This window comes from Amblyomma americanum, chromosome 2 (assembly GCF_052857255.1).
Source record: "Amblyomma americanum isolate KBUSLIRL-KWMA chromosome 2, ASM5285725v1, whole genome shotgun sequence".
Classification (NCBI taxonomy): Eukaryota; Metazoa; Arthropoda; class Arachnida; order Ixodida; family Ixodidae; genus Amblyomma; species Amblyomma americanum.
The window spans coordinates 205,148,266-205,169,520 of record NC_135498.1 but is presented as its reverse complement, the minus strand read 5'-3'; the positions used below and the strand labels follow the sequence as shown (position 1 = coordinate 205,169,520).

Sequence of the window (21,255 nt, the reverse complement as noted above, 5' to 3'; positions counted from 1 at the left end):
TCCAGGCGTCGAGCGAAAAACAACAGAACATCGTACATTAAAACTCTCTTTATTTAGGCACCCAGTAAAGCATATTGGGGTGAGTACGCGTAGCTTTGTATAAGAGGGACAGAGCAGGGATTGTAAGGACTTGCTCAAAAATACATTTATAAGTGTACAAGCCGGAGAAACGGCTTTATGCAGCAGGAAACGTGTAAACATTGTTTGCACTTTCATGTCAAAGTATTCAGAAAGATAGAGCAGCACAAAATACAATAGATTTTTTTAAAGCACGGAACATTCAGCAACGTTTATGAAGTAGCTACAAACTTACGTGTATTAGTTATACTCGAACGAACCGGGCACAAAGCTTGCCCCTAGAAGTTTCATCCCTGCCGCTTTGTTGATTTTATCTGTTCTCCTAGGAACCTGTTTACTTGAGTCACTACGTTAGTTGGCTGCAGCGGAGTCAAATAAATGTATCCTAATGACAAGACATCGTTTCTGGGAAGCAGATTTCACGCGCACTATAGTACCTTCGTTCCCACATGGTGCAGTTTCGAGTGAGGCCTCGCTGATTGAGCCATGGGCCTCAACATGGGTACAAGGTTACGTCAATCACGAGAGGTTCGAGCTGGTATCTGACTGTGATCGTCTATGTAAGTGTTCTTTTTCTCTTTTCTGAGCGCAAGCGCAGCAGCTCTAGCAGCTAAACAACATAAACCTTTGTTTTTTGACGGCCGGGACTGCAATGTTTATTTATAGATATCGCGGACTTAAAACAAGGCTATGGCAGATGGGTCCACACATCTGTACAATATGATTAAATGACAAAAAGAAAAATAATCAAGCATGCAACCTATCGCCACCACCAAAATAACTGGACCCTTTTACATCATTACTAGAACAATTGGAGAGGACATCACAGAGGTGTCACCGCCCACAAGCGCATAGTAGAATTTTTTCAAGCAATGGAGGACAGAAATTTAAATCGCCACGCAGACGAGCCCTCAGAAAAGCATCAAACGTTGCAGCTGAGACTGAAAAAGTGACAGCCAATAGTGTTACTGGTGAGCAGCAAGGTTGTTCCTTTCTGTAATAGTTCTAGAAAAATAGGAATACATAGAGCAGTTAGTTCTTGTTAGCAAACTTTTTATTGAAAGGGAATGTCGCATGCGTGTAGCATAGCCACTAGAATACAAAATTATTTGCGAGCCGTAAATATTATGATGCTCATTGATTACCTGGGAAAAAATTTCATGTAACACGTACCTTTCTTATTAGTAACAGACGATAAGGAACTTTTTCTGAGAAGGTCAGCATAAAGGTGGGGCAATAGGTATTAGGGATAAATTTCACTCATTGTTTCTTTAAGGCATAAGCCTTAATTGCCCAATTGAGCGAAAACCCGTCTCCGTCTCTGTGCGTGTTAACACTCGATGCTCATGATGGACCCTGGCAGGTGGCGGTTAAAATAATAATCGCTCGCGCGAGGTTGCTCGTGACAACCTGAATCGCACAAGTCCCACCAGTGGCAGCACCTACCATCTCAGGGCAGTAGAGCACCGCTTAGCCGCTGCAACACTGCGCCAGGAGTGGTACGATACACTCCAAGGCATCTATGAATGTTAAGTAGCGAAAGACTAAATCTGCATATAAGGGCATAAACCCATTAGCTATTGCGTCGTACCCTTATGGCGGAATGCGTGCCGCGGTACGACGGTGACTGCCTTCAAGAAGTTAACAAGCACATCAGTAGGGGTGTGGCTGTGTCGCGGCGGCGGCTATGTAGAACCACGCAGATGCAGAATTGCCAGATGCGTGGCATCGGATTACTTCCCGCCGCAGAGCGCGGCGACTGCGTTCACATACTGAGCGGGCAGGCTTGTCTTCTCACACGTAAGCAGTGCTAAGTGTCTCTGCCAAATTTCTGATCCTTTTCTAACTTGCGCATATTGGCGGTAGTGGAGTGGTACCAGATTATTGCAACATATCATAAAATTGTTTGGACATTCATTGCTACCTTCTCTATACACTCTATGTGGCAAACTATGCCTGCGCTATTGCTCTCCGCCACATAACGAAGTGCAGTGAATGTGCTGCCGTGCGAGATTGCTGGTGTCGAACTCATTATATGCAAGTGACATGAAGTGACATCGCAGGTCGAACACACAAGCGGACTACATGTTTTAGCAAACAGAGGTCGCAAAAGCATAACGCACAAGATGATTAAAGAAAGGGGCCCTGTCGGTTGCTGATTGGGAAGGTAACCTCGAGAGACGGTACAAAAAGACGAAACAGACACATAAAAACAACAGATGAATCGCTCGAGAGTCGCTGCTAAAGGATTGGAGAATAAAAAAGTCTAACATGTTTAAAACAAGAACCGGAGCGGAAGACCGGAGAAGCGCCGACAACACAGATACAGCACGAACTTTCAGGTTTTATTTCGAGACCTCCACATATTCCGCACATGCAAAGCAAAAATTCCATAATAACTGCGTGCGAAAACACAAGTTATTTGACAAAGCATAGAGGCAAGGCGTAATAAACAGAACCGTAATTCAGCATGCAAAAAAAAGAACAAATAATAGCCGTGACTTTGAGTTGTCGAGCATTGAAGTTCCGTTTTAACATGGAAGGGAGTGATAACATTCGTCGAGAAAGCCAATGCAAAATAACGAAAATAGAAGTGCAAAAATGACGATAACACATGGCGCAATCGAGACATGACCTGTGTGCAAAATTGAGTCAAGCATGCTCAAGGTTCAAAATAACACACTGGGCTGAGGTCTGTGTGATTTGGAATGGAATTTAAGGTAACTGATACAAAAAAGCCAAGCAAAAATGAAATATCACGACGTTTGACAAGCTTGTAAGTTCCTTCATCAGGTGTGGCTGCTGGCCAGTCGCAGCTCGCCGATTAAGCCCTCATTGGGACAGCCGCCGGGTAACTCACCGTAGAACGTGGATGTAAGAGGGGCGAAGGACTCCGAGGGAGCAGCTAACATTGCCCATGTCGAGTGTGCTGAATGTGCCATGCCAAAAAAAAGAATCTCCTGCGCGGGCGCGGATCGGTTTCCAGCACTATGGCTCCCTCGAAACCAATGTTGCGGGCACATGCTGCGGAGAGTTTGGCGACCGCGCTTCGATCGCTGTTTGTTTTGGTTGACATAAGCTTTGCGCCGATTCATCCACGTGGAGATATTCTTGGTTTCACCAATGTGCGGCGCCAAGCACTTCGAGTAGAGTGTCTTGTAGGGCACTCCTGACGAAGAAACTGAGTTCGTTCTGAAACGTCATGTGATTTCATTTTAATGAGAAAACATTGCTATAGTCGGATACAACTCAAGAACGAAGCGGCTTTTCCCCGACAAAGGCCCCACTCCCGAAACATTCGCTTAGGCGGATTCTTGTGAACGAGCCAGCGTCACAATGCAGAGAGGGGACTATCGCCGCTTATGGAGGAAGGAGACCATCTCCTTTTATCTGCCGCACTCTGCGCTGTCACGCCTCCAGGCTTATGAAAAACGGCCGACACTAATGGCTAGAACGGGCCCTATTGACGAGGAAAAGCCACTTTGTTCCTGAGTTGTATCCGACTATAGTTCCATTAAGATAACTTTCGTCGTGTTATGCTTGTGTATGTGTACTCGAAGATGGTGCTGAAAATCCCAGCTACGGTAAGCAAAACGGTAACGTCATCAAGCGGTCTTATGACGCACACAAAAATCTGATAACCGCCAGTTCAGATGCTCCTATACACGGTGTTAGTCTACATATACCCGCCACTGGTTGACCTCAATGTGAAGCAAGGCTGAATGGCGGTCCTGTTGGTATGGAATGTTGAAGAGGATTTTCACAGGCAGAAAAAAAAAACGCAAAAACAAGGCACAACCGCAAAAGAAAAATTCTGGAGTAAAAGCTGAAGTTTTTTATTTAGCACAGACTGCTCACTCACAGCCACGCAAGCGCTAAGCCAGGTTGAGGTAATCTATACAGTCGTTCAAAAAATCGAATTCCTGACATGCGATCACTAGGGATGGCGAACTGATGTAGGCATTGGCATGCTTCGCCATCTCGAAGGCCTCAAATATTCAACGTCCCTTTTGTGTTTTTCGTGGCCTGGAATAGTAACATCAGCAAAGCGTGAGGAACATTTCATGGGACGTCTGATACAATGCCATTCAAGGTTGCTGTCATCTCCGGCGCCAACATTTGTTCGGTGTTTGCGTAACAGTTCATACACACAGTCTACACATTATCCTATGTAAAATTTTTCTCATGTTAGCAGAACCATAGATTACTGTAGTTTCATTTTGTAAGCATATTACCACGTTTTGAAATGGGTAGTTTGTGCGCAAAGGCCTCTAAGTTTTGGTGGAGCAGGAAAACCAACGTGAACGCCTTGGCGCTTGCCGACCTTTTTTATATTGTGCGTCACTTTCTGCAAATACAGCACAACTTGAATTTTCTTTCTGTAGTCGCCAGTATCTTTCTGTGATTTCCTATGATCGCCATTCATCTTCTTTAATACTGATTCTGCGACCATTCTCGTCATTCCAGAAGGAAAGTGCGCATCTGAGAAATGTAACAAAAGAACTGTAGCGCGACCAAGACGAACACAAGACAGAGGCACACAGTACTAGCGCTAAACTTCATCTAACTTTATTCACTAGCAGCGCAGCAAATATAAAGAAAAAAACCCGATCACGTGCAGATACCAGGTCACACACACCACTATCAACAGAACCGTTCAAGATATGCAATCTCCGATTTGTATAGATTCACAGACGTATCGCTAAAAGAATATACGCCTCTCTTCGTTATATGAAATGCCTCCAGTAGTTCCCTTGCCCTAGTATCTTTGCTTTTGCCCAAAATCTTTATCTCATGAAACCGTGGTTGACACTTATTGCAGGACTGGCATCTATCCTGCGGCAAATTTTCTGCCACTCGAGGGCAGTCAGAACACTCAGTGCAGTGCTGAGGAAGATGCGTACCACTTAGGTCTTTCAGTGAGCGCGCGTGCTCACCTGCCCTTTCATTTATGCACCGCCCTGTTTGGCCCACATTGACCTTCCCGCATGACAGCGGTATCTGATATACCACCCCGATGCAGCAATCCGTAAACTTCTTTGCATGTCTGACGCGGCAACCACTCTTGTCTTTGCTCGCACTTCGCGCGCAGAGCTGTGCCATCTTGCGAGGGGCCGAAAAGGCAACCGGCACGCCATGTTTATTAGCCACTTTTTTCAAGTGGTGGGCTACCTTGTGCACATATGACCTAGTTGGTTTGGCGCCCGTCTCGGCTGCGGGAGGTGGTAGGTTCGAAACCCACCGCCGGACACCCACCGGTAAAAATGGTTACAAGCGGCCCCCGGCCTGGCGCCCGGCTTTCTTTAGGGGTGTTCGCTTGGGAGAAGCTCCGTAAACCCCGCTGCGCCCTTCTCGGGCTAAGCCCCTGTTTCGAACGACCTCGCAGCCTGCTAAAGGTGGTACTCCAGTCAACGTGCGATCAGCAAAGCAGCAGCAAGATCATTGAGCAACAGCGGCAAAAGGGCTAACAAGTATACCATGACAAAAATAGTGTCTTACTTCAGGGAAAGCAACCTCCAGCTTCTCCAGCTTCACCGAGGAAGAGCTTCGTGTCAGAGCCGGTGAAGCTATTGCCAAGAACTTTGTTCCGGTGAATGCCAGCGCCGTGAGAGTGAAAGGCAAGGCAGCCCAGATGTGCAAGGACTTAAAATTGGACAGACTAGCGAGTAGCATCACGAACAGTAAAAATAATGCGCTTACAGTGTTTTTTACCACGAAAACGCATAAACCGTCAGTGCCTTTTAGATCTGTGGTTAGCGAGTCGGAAACGTGGCAGCTTAATCGAAGCAGATACCTGCAAAAGCACCTAAGTCATCTATCTGTATCTGATCCTTTTCATACTAACAGTTCAAAAGATGTTATTAGTTTTCTAGAAGGAAATGCTTCCATTGGTTATGTGTTTTCTGTGGATGTTGAAGATTTATTTTATTCTGTGCCCCACAGTGAGTTGTTTGTAGCTGTAAGAGTTGCTATAGAAGAGAGCGGTGCTGTTCAATTTCAGAACTCCTCAAGGGTTTCAATAGATAATTTTATGAGGATACTTGAATTTTACTTCAGTGTGACGTTTGTCTCTTACGGCGACAAATTTTATCGCCAAAGACAAGGGATCTGCATTGGATCCTGCGTAGCGCCTGTACTTACTAACATTTTTCTAACAACTATTGACCGCGGCCTTGAACTAAGTTTGACAGGGAAGGGGGTTCTGAAAGTGTTTAGGTATGTTGACGACTTCCTGGTAGTTTTTAAAAAACAGAATGAGTTGACGTACACAGATGCTGTGAGCACTGTGTTAAATACCTTTAAAGATATGGTAAGGGGAGTGAGGTTCACGCATGAGCTGCCTGTGCGGGGTTCTTTACAGTTCTTAGACATAAACATCAATGTGGGTGTATATCATGCATGTTGGCAATACGCACCGCGAGCACAGAAGCAGTTACTACGGTGTGCTTTGGCTCAGTCGAAAACAGTGAAACGCGCCATTGCCAAGCTTTGCCTTGAATCGGCTCTCATGAAATCGTGCTGTCATACTATGCAAGGGAGCTATGACACGCAGGTTGACAGATTACTTTCGGCAGGGTTCCCAGGCACTGTCATCACAGCGGTTGCTGAAGCCCTCTTACAGAAGATAAAAACCATCAAGTTGCAGCAGCCATGTGTCAGCAGAGAAACGGCTGTCAAACCGGAGGTTGTGCCATATGTGCACATGGTAGCCCACCACCTGAAAAAAGTGGCTAACAAACATGGCGCGCCGGTTGCCTTCTCGGCCCCACGCAAGATGGCACAGCTGTGCGCGCGAATTGCGAGCAAAGACAAGAGTGGTTGCCGCGTCAGACATGCAAAGAAGTTTACGGATTGCTTCATCGGGGTGGTATATCAGATACCGCTGTCATGCGGGAAGGTCTATGTGGGCCAAACAGGGCGGTGCATAAATGAAAGGGCAGGTGAGCACGCGCGCTCACTGAAAGACCTAAGTGGTGCGCATCTTCCTCAGCACTGCACTGAGTGTTCTGACTGCCCTCGAGCGGCAGAACATTTGCCGCAGGATAGATGCCAGTCCTGCAAAAAGTGTCAACCACGGTTTCATGAGATAAAGATTTTGGGCAAAAGCAAAGATTCTAGGGCAAGGGAACTACTTCAGGCATTTCATATAAGGAAGAGAGGCGTATATTGTATTAGCGATACGTCTGTGAATCTATACAAATCGGAGATGGCATATCTTGAACGGTTCTGTTGATAGTGGTGTGTGTGACCTAGTATCTGCACGTGATCGGGTTTTTTTCCCTTATATTTGCTGCGCTGCCAGCGAATAAAGTTAGATGAAGTTTAGCGCTAGTCCTGTGTGCCTCTGTCTTGTGTTCGTCTTGGTCGCGCCACAGTTCTTTTGTTACAGTATGCACCATCCAGCCCAACAAAAAGTTCTTCTAAACCATCTGAGAAATGTTTCGCCTGCGTTGTGAGGCTGATTGAGACAGTGTGGCAGCAACTTTTTTTGACAGCATTTTGGAAGCAAGCCTTCACATACCCCTCTTGACAAGTTTGGAATGGCTAGTATAATAGGATAAGAGTCATTTTTTTTTCTAGTTGAATACATCCAGCACATATGGCTTTCTCCTGAAAATGTCAGTAACAACTGAAGGAACCGAATGGAGTTGTGCGTGGCTAATTTGTTAGTGAATTTGAAATGGGATGAGCAGCGGCTATACTTCATTCCATAGCTAATTTGCAGCACTACCAAAGTCAGAGACGTCCTAAGGCAATCAGGAGAGCGCGTTAAATGTGCTCCTCCGGTCCTAGCCGTCTGCGTGTCTTCTCTCGCGCATTACACAGACATGGTTAGAAAAAAGTATAAATCGATGCCGTCTAAGTACCATAACTTGATTCACGCTGATGTACGCTAAACGCAAGCATTTTGCATAATTTTGCGCAATTTACCACAGTAGTGCTTTAACTTCAAAGCAAAGATAAGCTCATTCTAGTGACGTCATCTGGTGGTTAGAAAGAAGAGGAAGCATTTTTGGAGACAAACCAACGCTCTTCTTTAGGACTAGAAGCAGCACAATCGACACTCTAAATAAAATTAAACCAAGTTTATGACTCGTACGTTTTGTTATAGACCATATTAGACGAAGCTAAACCCCTGTGCCCCATTATGGCCAGTGAACATATTAATAATGGCAGTAATAACGATGCAGTCAGCCCGGGGTGAGAGACTCTGCCTCGAAGGGCAAAAATAGTGTTCGTAACGCCAGCGCATTTTAAGGCTTGATATGAAGTAGCGTTTGGCGTAAAAATTAAAGCACGCTATATATTCCCGTATGCCTGTTTTATACTGGCAGTACATTTTTTCTGAACGGCACCTCTTCCTCCCTTTCTTCTTTCACTCCCTCCTTTATTCCTTCCATTACGGCGCAGTTCAGGTGTCCAACGATATATGAGACAGATACTGCACCATTTACTTTCCCAAAAAAGTTTATTATTATTATTATTATTATTAATATTAGTAGTAGTAGTAGTAGTAGTAGTAGTAGTAGTAGTACATTTCGCAGTGTCAGAGCGTTGCGAGCAACTACTGGGATAGTAAAAAGGCGCCCGTGATGTCTCTGCTACACTGTGATAACAGACAAATGGCGGAGAGTTTAAAATTACTAAAAGTCGCCAACATACCTGACAATTCGCACAACACGCACGTCATCCAGATACCCTGAAAGCGAGCGGTCAAACTTTGTTAAAGATATATTGCAAAGCACTGAGGCTATACATGCTCCTAAGCAAATCCCATTCTTTTGAACATAAAAACGTTACTATACTAAAAAAGAGTAAAAAAATGGTACATTAGCAAAGAGGAAGGCAGGTACATAGCAATGTACTACATAGCGCTAAGAAATACCAAGTTCTTCGTATTTTCAATAAGTCATCATCATCAACAGCCTGAGTAAACCCACTGCCGGGCAAACGCCTCTACCGTGTCGCTCCAAATAATCCTGTCGCCAAGTGCCGAGGCGTTAAAGTTGTTTCTTTTTTCAGAAAACTTCCAGATCGTTGAACAAGAACTACCTCAAACGGAACGAACAAACGCTGCGGTACAAAACAGAAATATACGTGCAAAATGCAAAACCGAAGCAATATATAACATTCCGCGTACCTTTGGAGAATTTTACTTTGGACAGACGAGTGACCTTGTGAATGAACGCTTGCGCAAGCACCGAACAATAGTTGGCGCCGCAGAGAACGGCAATCTTGAACGTCATTGTGACAGACATTTCACTAAATGCTGCTCACGTTATGCAGATGTTCCTATTCTAGGCCATAGAAAACACGAAAGGCGTGTGAAATCTTTGAGGCCTTCAATATAGCGAAACATGGCGATGCCTCTCTCATTTCGCCAATTCTAGCAATCGCACCTAAGCAATTTCATTATTTAAATGACATGGTATAGATTACCCGTCCTTGCTTCGCGCATGCGTGGTTCCTAGTGAGTGGTCTGTGCTCATTAAAAAAAAATCATTTGTTAGTCCAACCCTTGCCCTGTGCGGTTCGCCCTTGTGTATGCGTCTTTTTTGGCTGGCAAAAAACCTCTTCGACCTCCATGTGGTGCCAGCCATGTGGTGACATGTGGTGATATAAAGATCATTACACGACAGGTAAAAAACGCGTAGAGTAATGACTGAAATAATTTAATGAAAAATAAACGGAGTGTAAAACTCTATCGATATTGAAAACGGCAGAGTAGGAAGGAATCGTTCCATGCTAACTCAAGAAGCTGCGTTCTAATCTTTGAAGCTAGACCAAGGTGTCTTCATGGCAGCTACAAAAATAAATATATCCAAGAAGATGACATATGTGCATTGCGTAGTAAATTGGTGCAAAGATTTGAACAACTTACATTCTAACGTGTTGGTAAGGCGGCACGCTCAGTCTCCCTCAGGCCATAAGGTTTAGCTATAACAATGGCGATGTGAAATAATCTGCGCTGGAATTTAGCAAACAGCGATTGGAAGATTCGTGGCTCAAAAGCATAGAGGTGACATAAGGTTAGAGGTGTGAGACTGAAATCATATTTAAGAAAAATGGCAATTTTTGGACTCATTTGTGACAAAGGTAAATTAAGATACAAAAACAAGAGCCGAGCATCGTGGAAACTGAAACCGCCTTGTGTCATCCATTGGCGGGGTTTAAATCGGGTCTTCACTCCGAGGAGGAAGGTTTTCTGAGGGGAAGGATGGTGGGAAGTGGGAAGGCTGTTAGCACGAGGAGGATGAATCTTGTCTAGGCACGATGACTGCTGAAGTGTGTTAACTGGTGCACCTGCAAAACGGTGAAAACAAAAAGCAAGCTAAGCCAAAAGGAGTCCGCGGGTGCGGAGCGTGGAGAGAAAGCGAGCGTGAGCTTGAGGTGCTGTGTGTCGAGCTGCGACAGGTGGTTTGCTATGACTCAGCAAGGCGGAAATTTGGGCGAGTTGGTAAGTGTTCAGTTGGTAAGTGTATGACTCGCTGCGTTGGGCTGAGAAACTCAAAGAAATTAAGCAGTATGGCAGAACGAAAAAAAAACAAATTGAAGGAACAAGACAAAATTGGCGGGCTCGGAGGAAACGCTGAACGAATAAGGGAGGGGGTGAAGGAATGCAAAATCCAGGGGTTCATGAGAAATGATAACAGGGGATGCAGGGCATAAGGAAAACTTAGAACTATAAATTAAAGAAAGAGAAAAAACTGCTGGTGGTTTAGCATTGCGAAGCTCAAAATATTGTGCGAGAGCACAATTTTTTTTTGCACGTGGGCACTACCGCTGTATACTTGAAGGAGCGAATGAGAGGTCCACTGACCCAGGGAGCGAATTTAAGCGCGTGTTCTGCTTTTTCGACGTAAGTGACAGTTTACCCAATGCAAGCCGGCGGCCTAAGCTCCAGTGCTGCGTTTCTGCAGCAGTGTTGTCAACGACAATGCGTGTTGCTCTAGTGCCGTGTTTCTGCCACAACGTCGTCCATGCCAACGCATGCAGCACCGATCTCTCTGCCCTCGTGCAGATAAAAGCGCGAATATTATAATGTTCGATAGTAGTGTTAGTTGCAATGCTCAGTGACAGATAGTCAGGGCTCTTGTGCCGTGGCCAGCGAAGCTCATCTGTTCCCGCAGGTTCGCATCCGAGTCGCGGCAATATTTATCTTGATTAATTTAATTATTTATTTATGGTTGCCCCTTTCTCACGCGCAAGGTCAAGCTTCGCACAAACAGGTGAGCCGGTTTCACCTCATTAAGTAGTGCTTTCGCACATAAATGGTTTGTGATTTATAAGGGTTTAAAGTCTCAAAAGCGACTCAGGCTGTGAGGGACGCCGTAGGGGAGGGCTCCGCATAATTTATACCACCTGGGGTCCTTTGTCGTCCACCGACAACACATAGCACACAGACCTCTGGCATTTCGCCTCCATAGAAATGTGACACCCAAGGCCGGGATCGAACCTTCTTCTTTCGGTCAGCAGCCGAGCACCATATCCACTGAACCACCACGGTGGCGTACTAGGAGTACAGCAGAATAGAGTGAGGAAGGAAAGCACGGGTCGGGGCGGAGGGTTAGGGCGAAAGAAACAATAAAACGAGGATATGAATTTCTGGGAAAACCTCTGGCTATCTGCAAGATAATTTTAAATTTTTTTAATAACTACAACTGTTCATTCTTCATTCAGGCTTCAAATCTGCAAGGGTTAGAAGAAATAGAGGCGTTCGTAATCTTCAAATTTAAAATCATAAAACATGCAGGAATGAATATATCCAGAGGAAACTTCGAATCTCGCAGTAATATTAAGGCACTTGCGTAATTCTATTACAGAGTCATTTAACACCTTACAGGAGCCTTTCCAGGACCCCGAATTTTCGCGCTCGCGGTTCGAGAAATGCTTAGAGGTGCCACAATACTCCTAGATCCTCTTTCAGGAAGGCCAGTTTAATGAAATCAGATCAGCATTTCGCTCAATCGCCTAACGCTGAAATTCTCTTCATCCGAGCATGGGCGTTGGTAAGCTTTTTTTCAGTTGTGCTTAGTTCGGTGGGGTAGTTAATCCCGCCTTCGTTTATATAACTGCGCTTTTTTCCCACCAGATTGTTTCTTTCGGGTTTTCTTATGTAAAGCGCACGAAGATATTGGAGTAACTGCAGAAGTGTAGTGCTCTGCGCTTGTTCCTTCCTGGACTGGCAATCTCTCTAAAGGCATATGCACCTCCTACGAAAAGCCTCCAGGACATAGTTTGCTTTTCAGCCGTCTAGTGGAGTATTCAAGACGCCCGTGAAGCTCGTAATTCTTTTTGGATTGAATAGCGTGCGCTAACAGGACGAACACAGGAAACTTGGAGGAGACGAAAGAAGCCTGTGTTTCCTGTGTTCGTCCTGTTAGCGCACGCTATTCAATTGAAATGTGTTAACTAGCCCGCCTGAAAGTTCTACTACAGCGTAATTCCTTTCAGGCGAGAAGAACTGTTATGCTAGGCTTTTATGGCGTGGGGTCTTTAATGATTCTGTCAGAGGCCTAATATGCTGCTCAACAGTAGATCGCGAGGCCCGAGAACTTATGGCCACGGCTGTGCTTGAAATAAGGTGATAGGCGCGGTGGCCCAATACAGCATAGAAACAAAATACAAAACCTTTAATGTAGCTAGCACATTGAGGAAGCGTGTCTTCATATTCACGCTAATTACTGGCCGTGTATTAAGCGCATTCAGCACGTTCATTTCTCCCCTTTAACATTAACCGCTGATTGACTTCCTTCGTTTAAGGTGTTACTTTCCTCTGATGATGAAAATAAAATGCAAACAAGTTGCGAGGAAAGCGGGAAATGTGTTTTTTTTATATGGTCTATGGGATGCTCCATTATAATCACGTGCTCGGCTGTACACAAGCATGTGGAACGAATGTTTATTTGTACACTGCCGGTTCTTCCTGCTGAGAAAGAATTTCACTGTATTTTCTGTGCCCAGTTTGTGATGACTGCCAGAAGGATTACCCCGGAGATTGCCCGCTACATGGACCTCTCATTCATGTCAAGAACACGCCGGTAAGCAACAAATGTGTCAAAAGTCGTCTTTGGAGTAAAGGTATAAGCAATGCACTTCGTCAGTCGATGGCCCAGGTCTTCTGAGTATTTGGACAGGATTCATGTCGCATTGAAGGAAGACGAGTGCAAAGGACTACATCTTTAATCAGATTCGATAGCAATTTAGGAGAGCTCTCGTGATATGAAATGCTTGGTCCTGAGTTGTTACACAAAGCTGAAACTCAATTAAACACGTCACATAATGCACAATATAAACAATAATGTGCTTAAAAGAACTTCTTACCCCCTCCAACACGTCTGGTACAAATCGCGGAGTACATACAAAGAAGGGTAAAAGTTGGAAAACGCTTCTATATCCGAATAGCGATCATATCAATCGCCCACACTGAAGTATTCGTCCCAATATGCAGATCGACTACAAACGGTGTTCATAGGAGTACCGCCAGAACGGACACAGTTTCATTCTTACGTAGTTCGCGCAGAGCTGGGATGACAGAGTTTGAAAGAATACAGGATTTGAAGTTTTTCTTTCGTGTTTTCTTCATTTGAATGATGCCGTAGATAGTAACATAAGTGAGCATTATACTCGCCTACGAGATCAAAACACTTTTTAGGGACAACAGCACGAAAGGCGGGGACAAAATGGAGAGGAAAGCAGCACGAGCGCTGGCGAGTGTTTCCACTCTATTTCGTGCAAGCCTTTCGCGCTCGCGGCCCTAGAAAAGTTAACCAACGCGCCTGTCCACCTGCAGAGGTATACAATTTATACTAAAGCGATGTTGTCAAGTCTCCCGATACGGAGAAAATGCGGCATCTTCATCCCTGGCGTCGGCATTGTGGGCAAAAAATGAGCAGAGACGCCGCCCCTAGGTGGCAGTGGGGCCACCTAGATAACGTCACTTCGTGACGTCATCCCAGCCTGCCAATAGGAGTTTTAGCAAGCTGCCCACCATGGCAGGGGGCAGTTCACTTAATGATTGGTCGTGCTAGGTTGCTTGGGAAGAGCAACCTGAATCTCACAAGCCCCTCCGGTGGCAGCACTTGTAATATCAGGGCAGAGGCGCATTGCTTAAGTGCTGCACCCCTGCACCAGAATTTAAGGACACCCAGCAATCTATATATAGAAATCAGAGAAAGACTAATTCCGTATATATGGGCATTAACCCAATAACCCTGTAGCGTTAGCTTCATACCCTTAAGGCGCAGGTAAAGTGTCCCCTACCGTATTTTTCATTTCTTTTCGACGCTTCTTCTGTTTCATTTTTGACCAAACTAACGATGACTGTGACCTGCAGCTGATCTAGGTCACGTGAAGCACAAAAAAACTGTGATGTAACTGCTGATAAAACTCTTCTTTTCAGCCTAGCTCTTGAATCAGGCTGGTTTATGTGTTGTAATGAATTAAAAAGAAGTATTGTGGTAGGAAGTCCACATTTATTGGACGTCCCGGCAGCCGCGGCTGGATAGCCGGCGTAGCGGGATGTTGACGTAGCTGGCCAGGTCGTTTGCTGAAAGTGTTCTCTGATGCGCGAGGGAGATCTTCTTCAGCGCCGCTACAGGTGCTCCCCCCCCCCCCCCTAGCGCGATGCGCGATAAAAGAGAAAAAAACAGTATGTAAAAGTTTGTACAGGTTCTCAAGTACAGGAGACAGCTTCGTGAAGGCCGGGTCAGAGCTGGGGAAGGCTGTCGGGCGGAAGAAAAGGGCTCCGGTGGTCGAGCCTGGCTGCCTCGCAAAGGGCGAGGGAAGCCAAAAGATGAGTATGACGGAAGCACAAGGCGGGGAAAGTCACCGAGGAATGGGAGGTGAGCTAGGCGTTTTTCAATCGGACAGCCTACGGGTGGGGCCGGCGGTTGGGGGGCAATATTGCGCTGGCTCAGTTGGTGCGGACGAAGATATGGCGTGGGGAAGACATAGAAGTGGAACCGATGCCTCGGCCGTGGGAAATGGCGAAACAACGGCGGACGGCACTGAGCGTGAGGTCTGCGGCGTGAGGCACATGCTGCCTTGTTAGGTAGTAGTCGAAACGGGTGACGGGGTATACTGGATGGCTGCAAAAGTGAGCTCACCGTGGCGTTGGGACCGGTTGTTGGGGGCACAAGAAGCAAATTCGGGGAGTATTTGTAGGAATGGGAAGGATACGGTAGGGCCGAGTCCATAGAAGGTGTTCGGCGGGGCACGCTGCAATGCATCACAAGCATGGCACCACCTGCTGAGGCTGTCTCGGCCGTCGCGGAGGCACATGCAGTGGTGAAAGCGCCAGGTGGGCAGGGATGCGTGGCAGGCGTTTCGGGTGACGCGGTAGGCGCAAGAAGGCTCAGGTGTGGCGTGCATGTGCGCCTCGCGACAGGTCGGGCAGTTGGGCTCAATGTAGTTGGGCTTGAGGGAGCAGGTGAATTGCGGGCGAGAAATGAGTCCGGGCCCGGGTCGGGAGAGGGTGCTACCGTTGATGGTCCAAGGGCAGGTGCCACAGCTGGGAAACAGGGCTGGGCAGGAGGCACCGTGGGACGGGAGCTCTCAGGTGGATGGCCGTCCATAGGGGCTGGTGGAGAAAAGTTTGGAGAGACGGGGATGCACGTTGAGGCAGCTGGGTGTGAAGGTGGGCAAGACACCGAAGTGTGCTCACGTGGCACTTGCCGAACCGTGGATGGGGGCTCATTCGGTGGCGGCGATAGCCGACACACCGGTGTGGGGAGCGGCTCCGGTGCATAAACTGGCGGAGGGAAAACCGAAGCAGCTCGGGTCGGGAACGCGGCCAGGGGTGGTGGTTCGAGTGGCGCCGCAGTTTCTGAGTCCGGAACAGGAGCGCAGAGAGTCGGCGGAAGCTCTAAGCCAAAATACGCCGTCAGGCCCTTCTTGAAGTCGGCGTATATTTTGGGGACAGGAGACGGCAGCCGCAGCTGTGGGAGTTCGCGTGGGGGTGGGTGGGAGTTCGCGGCTGGCGTGCTAATAGCGCAGCAGCTGGCTGGACACGTTGTGGACATGAAAGTGCGAGTCCAGCAGCGCCAGCCTCAAAACGGGGTCCCTGGCATAAAACGCGGGCAGGCCGGGCAGCCGAGGAAGGAAGGGGCGGCGGTACGGCTGAAGGAGCTCACCGGGTGTGATGGGAGGTGCGTACATTGCGATGAAAAGCTGCCGAAAGCCGAGTGCGAACAGGGTGCGGGCAGCGGCAAGGCCAGGTGGAGGGACAGGACGGGCCGGAGCGCAGAGCCGGTGCGAGCGGCGTTGCGTGCGTCGGGGCTGTCGTCCGGTGTCACCAGATGTGGTAGGAAGTCCACATTTATTGGACGTCCCGGTAGCCGCGGCTGGATAGCCGGCGGAGCGGGATGTTGACGTTGCTGGCCTCGCCATTCAGGACGCCAATGTTTGCAGGCAGCTGCCAGGATACGCTTTTATCCCCTCAGACACCACTAATCTTCCTCGGGTGGTCACATATGTCAGTAAATCCTTGCCTTACGTGGAGCACGTAATTACCTCCCCTATCGCTAACAGCCTTATTCAAGTCTTAACGCCCACCCCTGCAAAATCAAGCCTGTTCTTTCCTAACTGCTACCTTCTCCAACGTCAGCCAATTACCTTACTCCCCTTACTTCTCAAATCCGCAACCCAGTTGGCCGGATCAAACCCCCTACTTATTGCCGGAGATTTTAATTGCGCTCACGTGGACGGGGGCTATCGGCGCACCAACCACAGAAGCACAGTTTTATACAATGAGACGCTGGCGCTCCACCTGACCATCTTTAATGATTTCAGCTTGCCTACGCGGATTGGTAACAGTGTTACTGCCGACACTAGCCCAGGCCTCACGCTTCGTAGAAACTTGGACCACCTGCAGAGGGAAAGAATGCTTTCCACACTAGGCAGCGATAATCACCTAAATCGAATAACGCTAAACTATCGCCGATCTCAGCGCAAATTTACCGTTGAGGACACCAATTGGGACGCGCTCCGCAAATTTAGACAAGCGCAGCCAACACAGGCCCCCTTCGACCTAGACACCTAAATTATTCAGTTGCAAAAAGACATTCGCCAAAGCACTCAAACGCTCGACTCTACGCCAGACAGCCCTGTTATTGACAGCAAGCTCGCCCACCTCCTCCAAGCACAGGACAACATAACGCAAAGGTGGAAGACTCAGAAGCACAATAGGAGACTAAAACTCAAACTTGCCCAGATTCAATCCCAAATAGAACAATGTAGTGCCACCCTTTGCAAAGCTAACTGGGTTCAGGTTTGTGACGGTTTCCGCGGCAATCTCTCCACAACCCGCGCTTGGCATCTGTTACGGCACATGCTAGACCCCACGCAATCCAAATCTCAGATGCGCCTTAGCATTCGCCGCCTCGCTCACAACCATCGACAGGACATCAACGCCTTCCTCGCCCAGGTGAAATGCACCTATACTACCCCCGGTCTCCCTTGCAAGTATCCTGATTATGCAGGCCCACCCCAGCCCGAGCTTGACGCCCTTATTACAGAATCAGAATTTCGCGCCGCCCTATTGAAACTACGGAATACCGCTCCCGGAGATCAAATTACCAATGCAGCTATCAGAAATCTTGACGATGCTTCCATCTCTGACTTAGTCAACTACTTTAACGAATGTTGGGAGGCAGGTACTCTGCCTGCCTCGTGGAAGCATGGAAAAATTTTTATTCCAAAACCCCACAAGCCTATCACCCTAGACAACTTCCGCCCCATTTCTCTTACATCCTGTCTAGGCAAGGTCTTCGAGCACATAATTCTTGCTCGGCTAACAACGTACATAGAAGAGAGCCACCCTTTCCCCCACAGTATGCTCGGCTTTCGTGCGCATCTATCTGCGCAGGACGCCCTACTTCAAATTATGCATGACGTGCTTGATGATACCATCCCCCACCACACTAAAGCTATCCTGGCAGTTGACCTCACCAAAGCATTTGACACAATTCGACACGATGCCATCTTACGGGAACTGCAGGCTCTACAGGTAGGCCCTTAAACCTACAACTACGCTCGCGCGTTTCTCTCGGGCCGCACTGCCTCCCTGCGCATAGACCAGATTACCACATCCTCTTATACACTCGGAGAGCTCGGAACCCCTCAAGGGGCGGTCCTTTCTCCCCTTTTCTTTAGCGTTGCTCTCATTCCCCTAGCTCACAAACTGGCTCTAATCGCACACCTAAAGCACACCCTGTACGCTGATGATATTACCACATGGACCACTCATGGCTCTGACGAGGAAATTGAGGAAACTCTTCAGTTAGCAGCAGACACCATATCCTCTCACGTGTCATCCATCGGGCTCGAATGTTCCCCATCTAAATCCGCGCTATTCCTAATAAGGCCAAAATTTTGCGCTACCTCGCCCATCCAAATCAATTTAAAAGGATCCCCTATCCCCATCACACTCGCCCTCCGCATTCTTGGCCTTGTTACGTCTCGCCTACGACGCGTGGTATAGCCGGCGCGGATGCAACGGACGCCGCGGCTTTGTTCAAAGCGGCGGTCATTTGGACCCGTTCATCGCTGCCGCAACGCCTCCCGCCAAGCGCGTCCAGGCAGGTTTCAGTGCCACGTGTCGTCGTGCGTGCGTGTGTGTGTGTGCATGTTGGTGCCCACGCTTGTCAAAGCGCGGCCGCCGGGGAGAGGAGCTCCCCAACTGGGAGGCGAGGAGGTCTGACCGGCGCCGGCCTGGCGGACGCGCCCGTCACGTCTGGACATGTTCAAGCGTCGCCGTATCGGACGCCTCTTCCCAAGCCGTTCCTTCTTGCCCTCGACTCCGAGGGTATAAAACGCCGCTGCCCCGGACGCCGAGGGAGACTTCGATTCCGTCCTTCGAGTAACGTGGTCGCCCTGACCGGCTGCTCTTTTGCGATGCTAGAATAAACAAGTTGTTCTGTTGCCAGTCGACTCATCCTTTGCCGGGACCTTCGGATGTTTCCAGCTTCGCCCCAGGCCGCCAGGCCAACGCTACCCTTGGGGCTTGCAACCCTTTTGCAACAGCCTCCACTTGCAGGATTCTGGACGAAATGAACACACCCTTAAAAGACTCAAGGCCTCCACGCAATCCATGTTGCACCTTCTACGCCGAGTGTCCTCCCTTAACAAGGGTTTAGACGAAGCGGACAACATGAAAGTAGTGCACGCATTTACACTTAGCAGCATGCTATACGCAACCCCATATCTCAAATTGAACAGCACGGAAACCGAACGCGTGAACGCAATGATCCGCCTTGCAACTAAGGCAGCCCTAAACCTACCTCGTAGCTCTAGCACACCCAAACTTCTTGCACTAGACATACATAACACCATTCAGGAACTAGTTGTCGCGCACCTTCAGACACAGTACCTTAGACTTGCCACGAGCGCCACTGGCCGCTATATACTCTTCTCCTTGCGCATCAACATACCCGCTAACCAGACAACCCTTATAGCCATCCCTCGACACATCCATACACCTCTCATAGTGAAACCCCTTCCTCGAAACGTCCATTCCCAGTATCACATCCCTCGCCGCGTAGCTTGCGCTAATGCCCTCCATAAGTATTATGGGCAAGCCCACGATGCCGTTTGGGTAGACGCCGCATGTACAGCGCATGAAGCGGTAGCAGTTGCCTACAATCCAACCCTACCTCACCCCCTAACTCACCGTCTTCCCTCGGGCTCTACGAATGAGGAGGCAGAGGAGACCGCCATCACCATAGCCCTTGCACATTCGGACGCCCAGTACATCTTCAGCGACTCCAAAACGGCTCTGTCCAACTTTGCTAGGGGCAGGATTCACGCCCCTGCCTGGCAATTGTTGAACACCCCTACCCAAAATTTACCGCGCAGGGTAGAGCTTCAGTGTGTGCCGGCTCACTCTGGGAACCCTGGAAACGAGACTGTCGATAAATTGGCCCGAGGTTTGATTTGCCGGGCTCCGGACAGTTTCGATCCTGGATTCTCGAGGGAGCGGGCGCACACCTTTGCGGAGCTCACGCAAATGCCCCGTTTGGACCGTCGGTCTTACCCTCCTCCCCACCCCTCTCTTACGCACTCCCAACAGATCCTCTTCAGACGCCTCCAGACCCGTTCTCTGTCATCTCCTCAGCTTTTATCCCACTTTTGCGCACATCCTCTGCATGCTCCCTATGCGGTGACCCCCACGTCACACTCTCCCATATCCTTTTCGGCTGCCCTGCCGACCGTCCCCCGCGGGGACAGCACGCCATCTCGAGCTGGGAGGACTGGGAGGTCCGGCTTATGTCGGCAGACCCGACATCGCAGCTTGCTGCGGTGACTCGGGCTGCCGACGTCATGTCCCGGCATGACCTACTTAATGCAGTGCGGGACCGCGCAGTGGCCCAGTGACCTAGCTGGGTCTGAAACTCACTTGCTCAATAAAGTCTGTCTGTCTGTCTGTCTGTCTGTCTGTCCGTCCGTCCGTCCGTCCGTCCGTCCGTCCGTCGGTCGGTCGGTCGGTCGGTCGGTCGGTCGGTCGGTCGGTCGTACGGTCGGTCGGTTGGTCGGTCGGTCGGTCGGTCGGTCGGTCGGTCGGTCGGTCGGTCGGTCGGTTGCTGAAAGTGTTCTCTGATGCGCGAGGCAGATCTTCAGCGCAGCTGGCGATGCCAGCGCCGCTACAGTATCACCATTTATATTTAAGGTTTTTTCATCCCTCTCGTCACCTAAGGGTCAACTACATGTCGCAGAATTTAATCGATTAATGAAACTCAAACAACATAGAGAAAAATGAAGTTAATAATTAAAATATCCTACGCAGCATTTGACAGGAGAGAACACGCAACAAAAAATAGGTATCTAGTCTTTTCTTCGTGCATGCTTCGGGACACTCACCTTAGGGTCTAATGTCTTCTTCACTGGGCACTAGGTACAAAATGCCTTCAGTTTTATGACATAATTCAGTTATTCAAAATCGTCATTCTAAAATACGCCGTGAATAATAAATCATCCTTCTTGTTCATCAAAAAACTAAAACGTAGCAAGAAAAAATGTGCTACGAGACAATACTTCAGGGACCTTCTGTGTCACATTGTTCCCTTTACTTTACAGAAAGCCTCAATACATAAATTAGAGGAGGGAAATTGATGGTTTGGTTTATGGGCATTTACGTCCCAAAAGCGGCTCGGGCTTTGAGAGACGCCATAGTCAAGG

At 48.3% G+C, this 21,255-nt stretch overlaps 1 protein-coding gene across 1 annotated transcript in view; it reads left to right on the top strand.

Moving 5' to 3' along the window:
- Positions 1–21,255, top strand: part of LOC144122111 (histone-lysine N-methyltransferase PRDM7-like) — a 253,642-nt gene that overhangs the window by 95,397 nt on the left and 136,990 nt on the right. The window contains exons 5-6 of the mRNA XM_077655632.1: positions 537–638; positions 13,045–13,121. Coding sequence (XP_077511758.1) covers positions 537–638; positions 13,045–13,121 — 179 coding nt within the window. The remainder of the gene's footprint in view (positions 1–536; positions 639–13,044; positions 13,122–21,255) is intronic.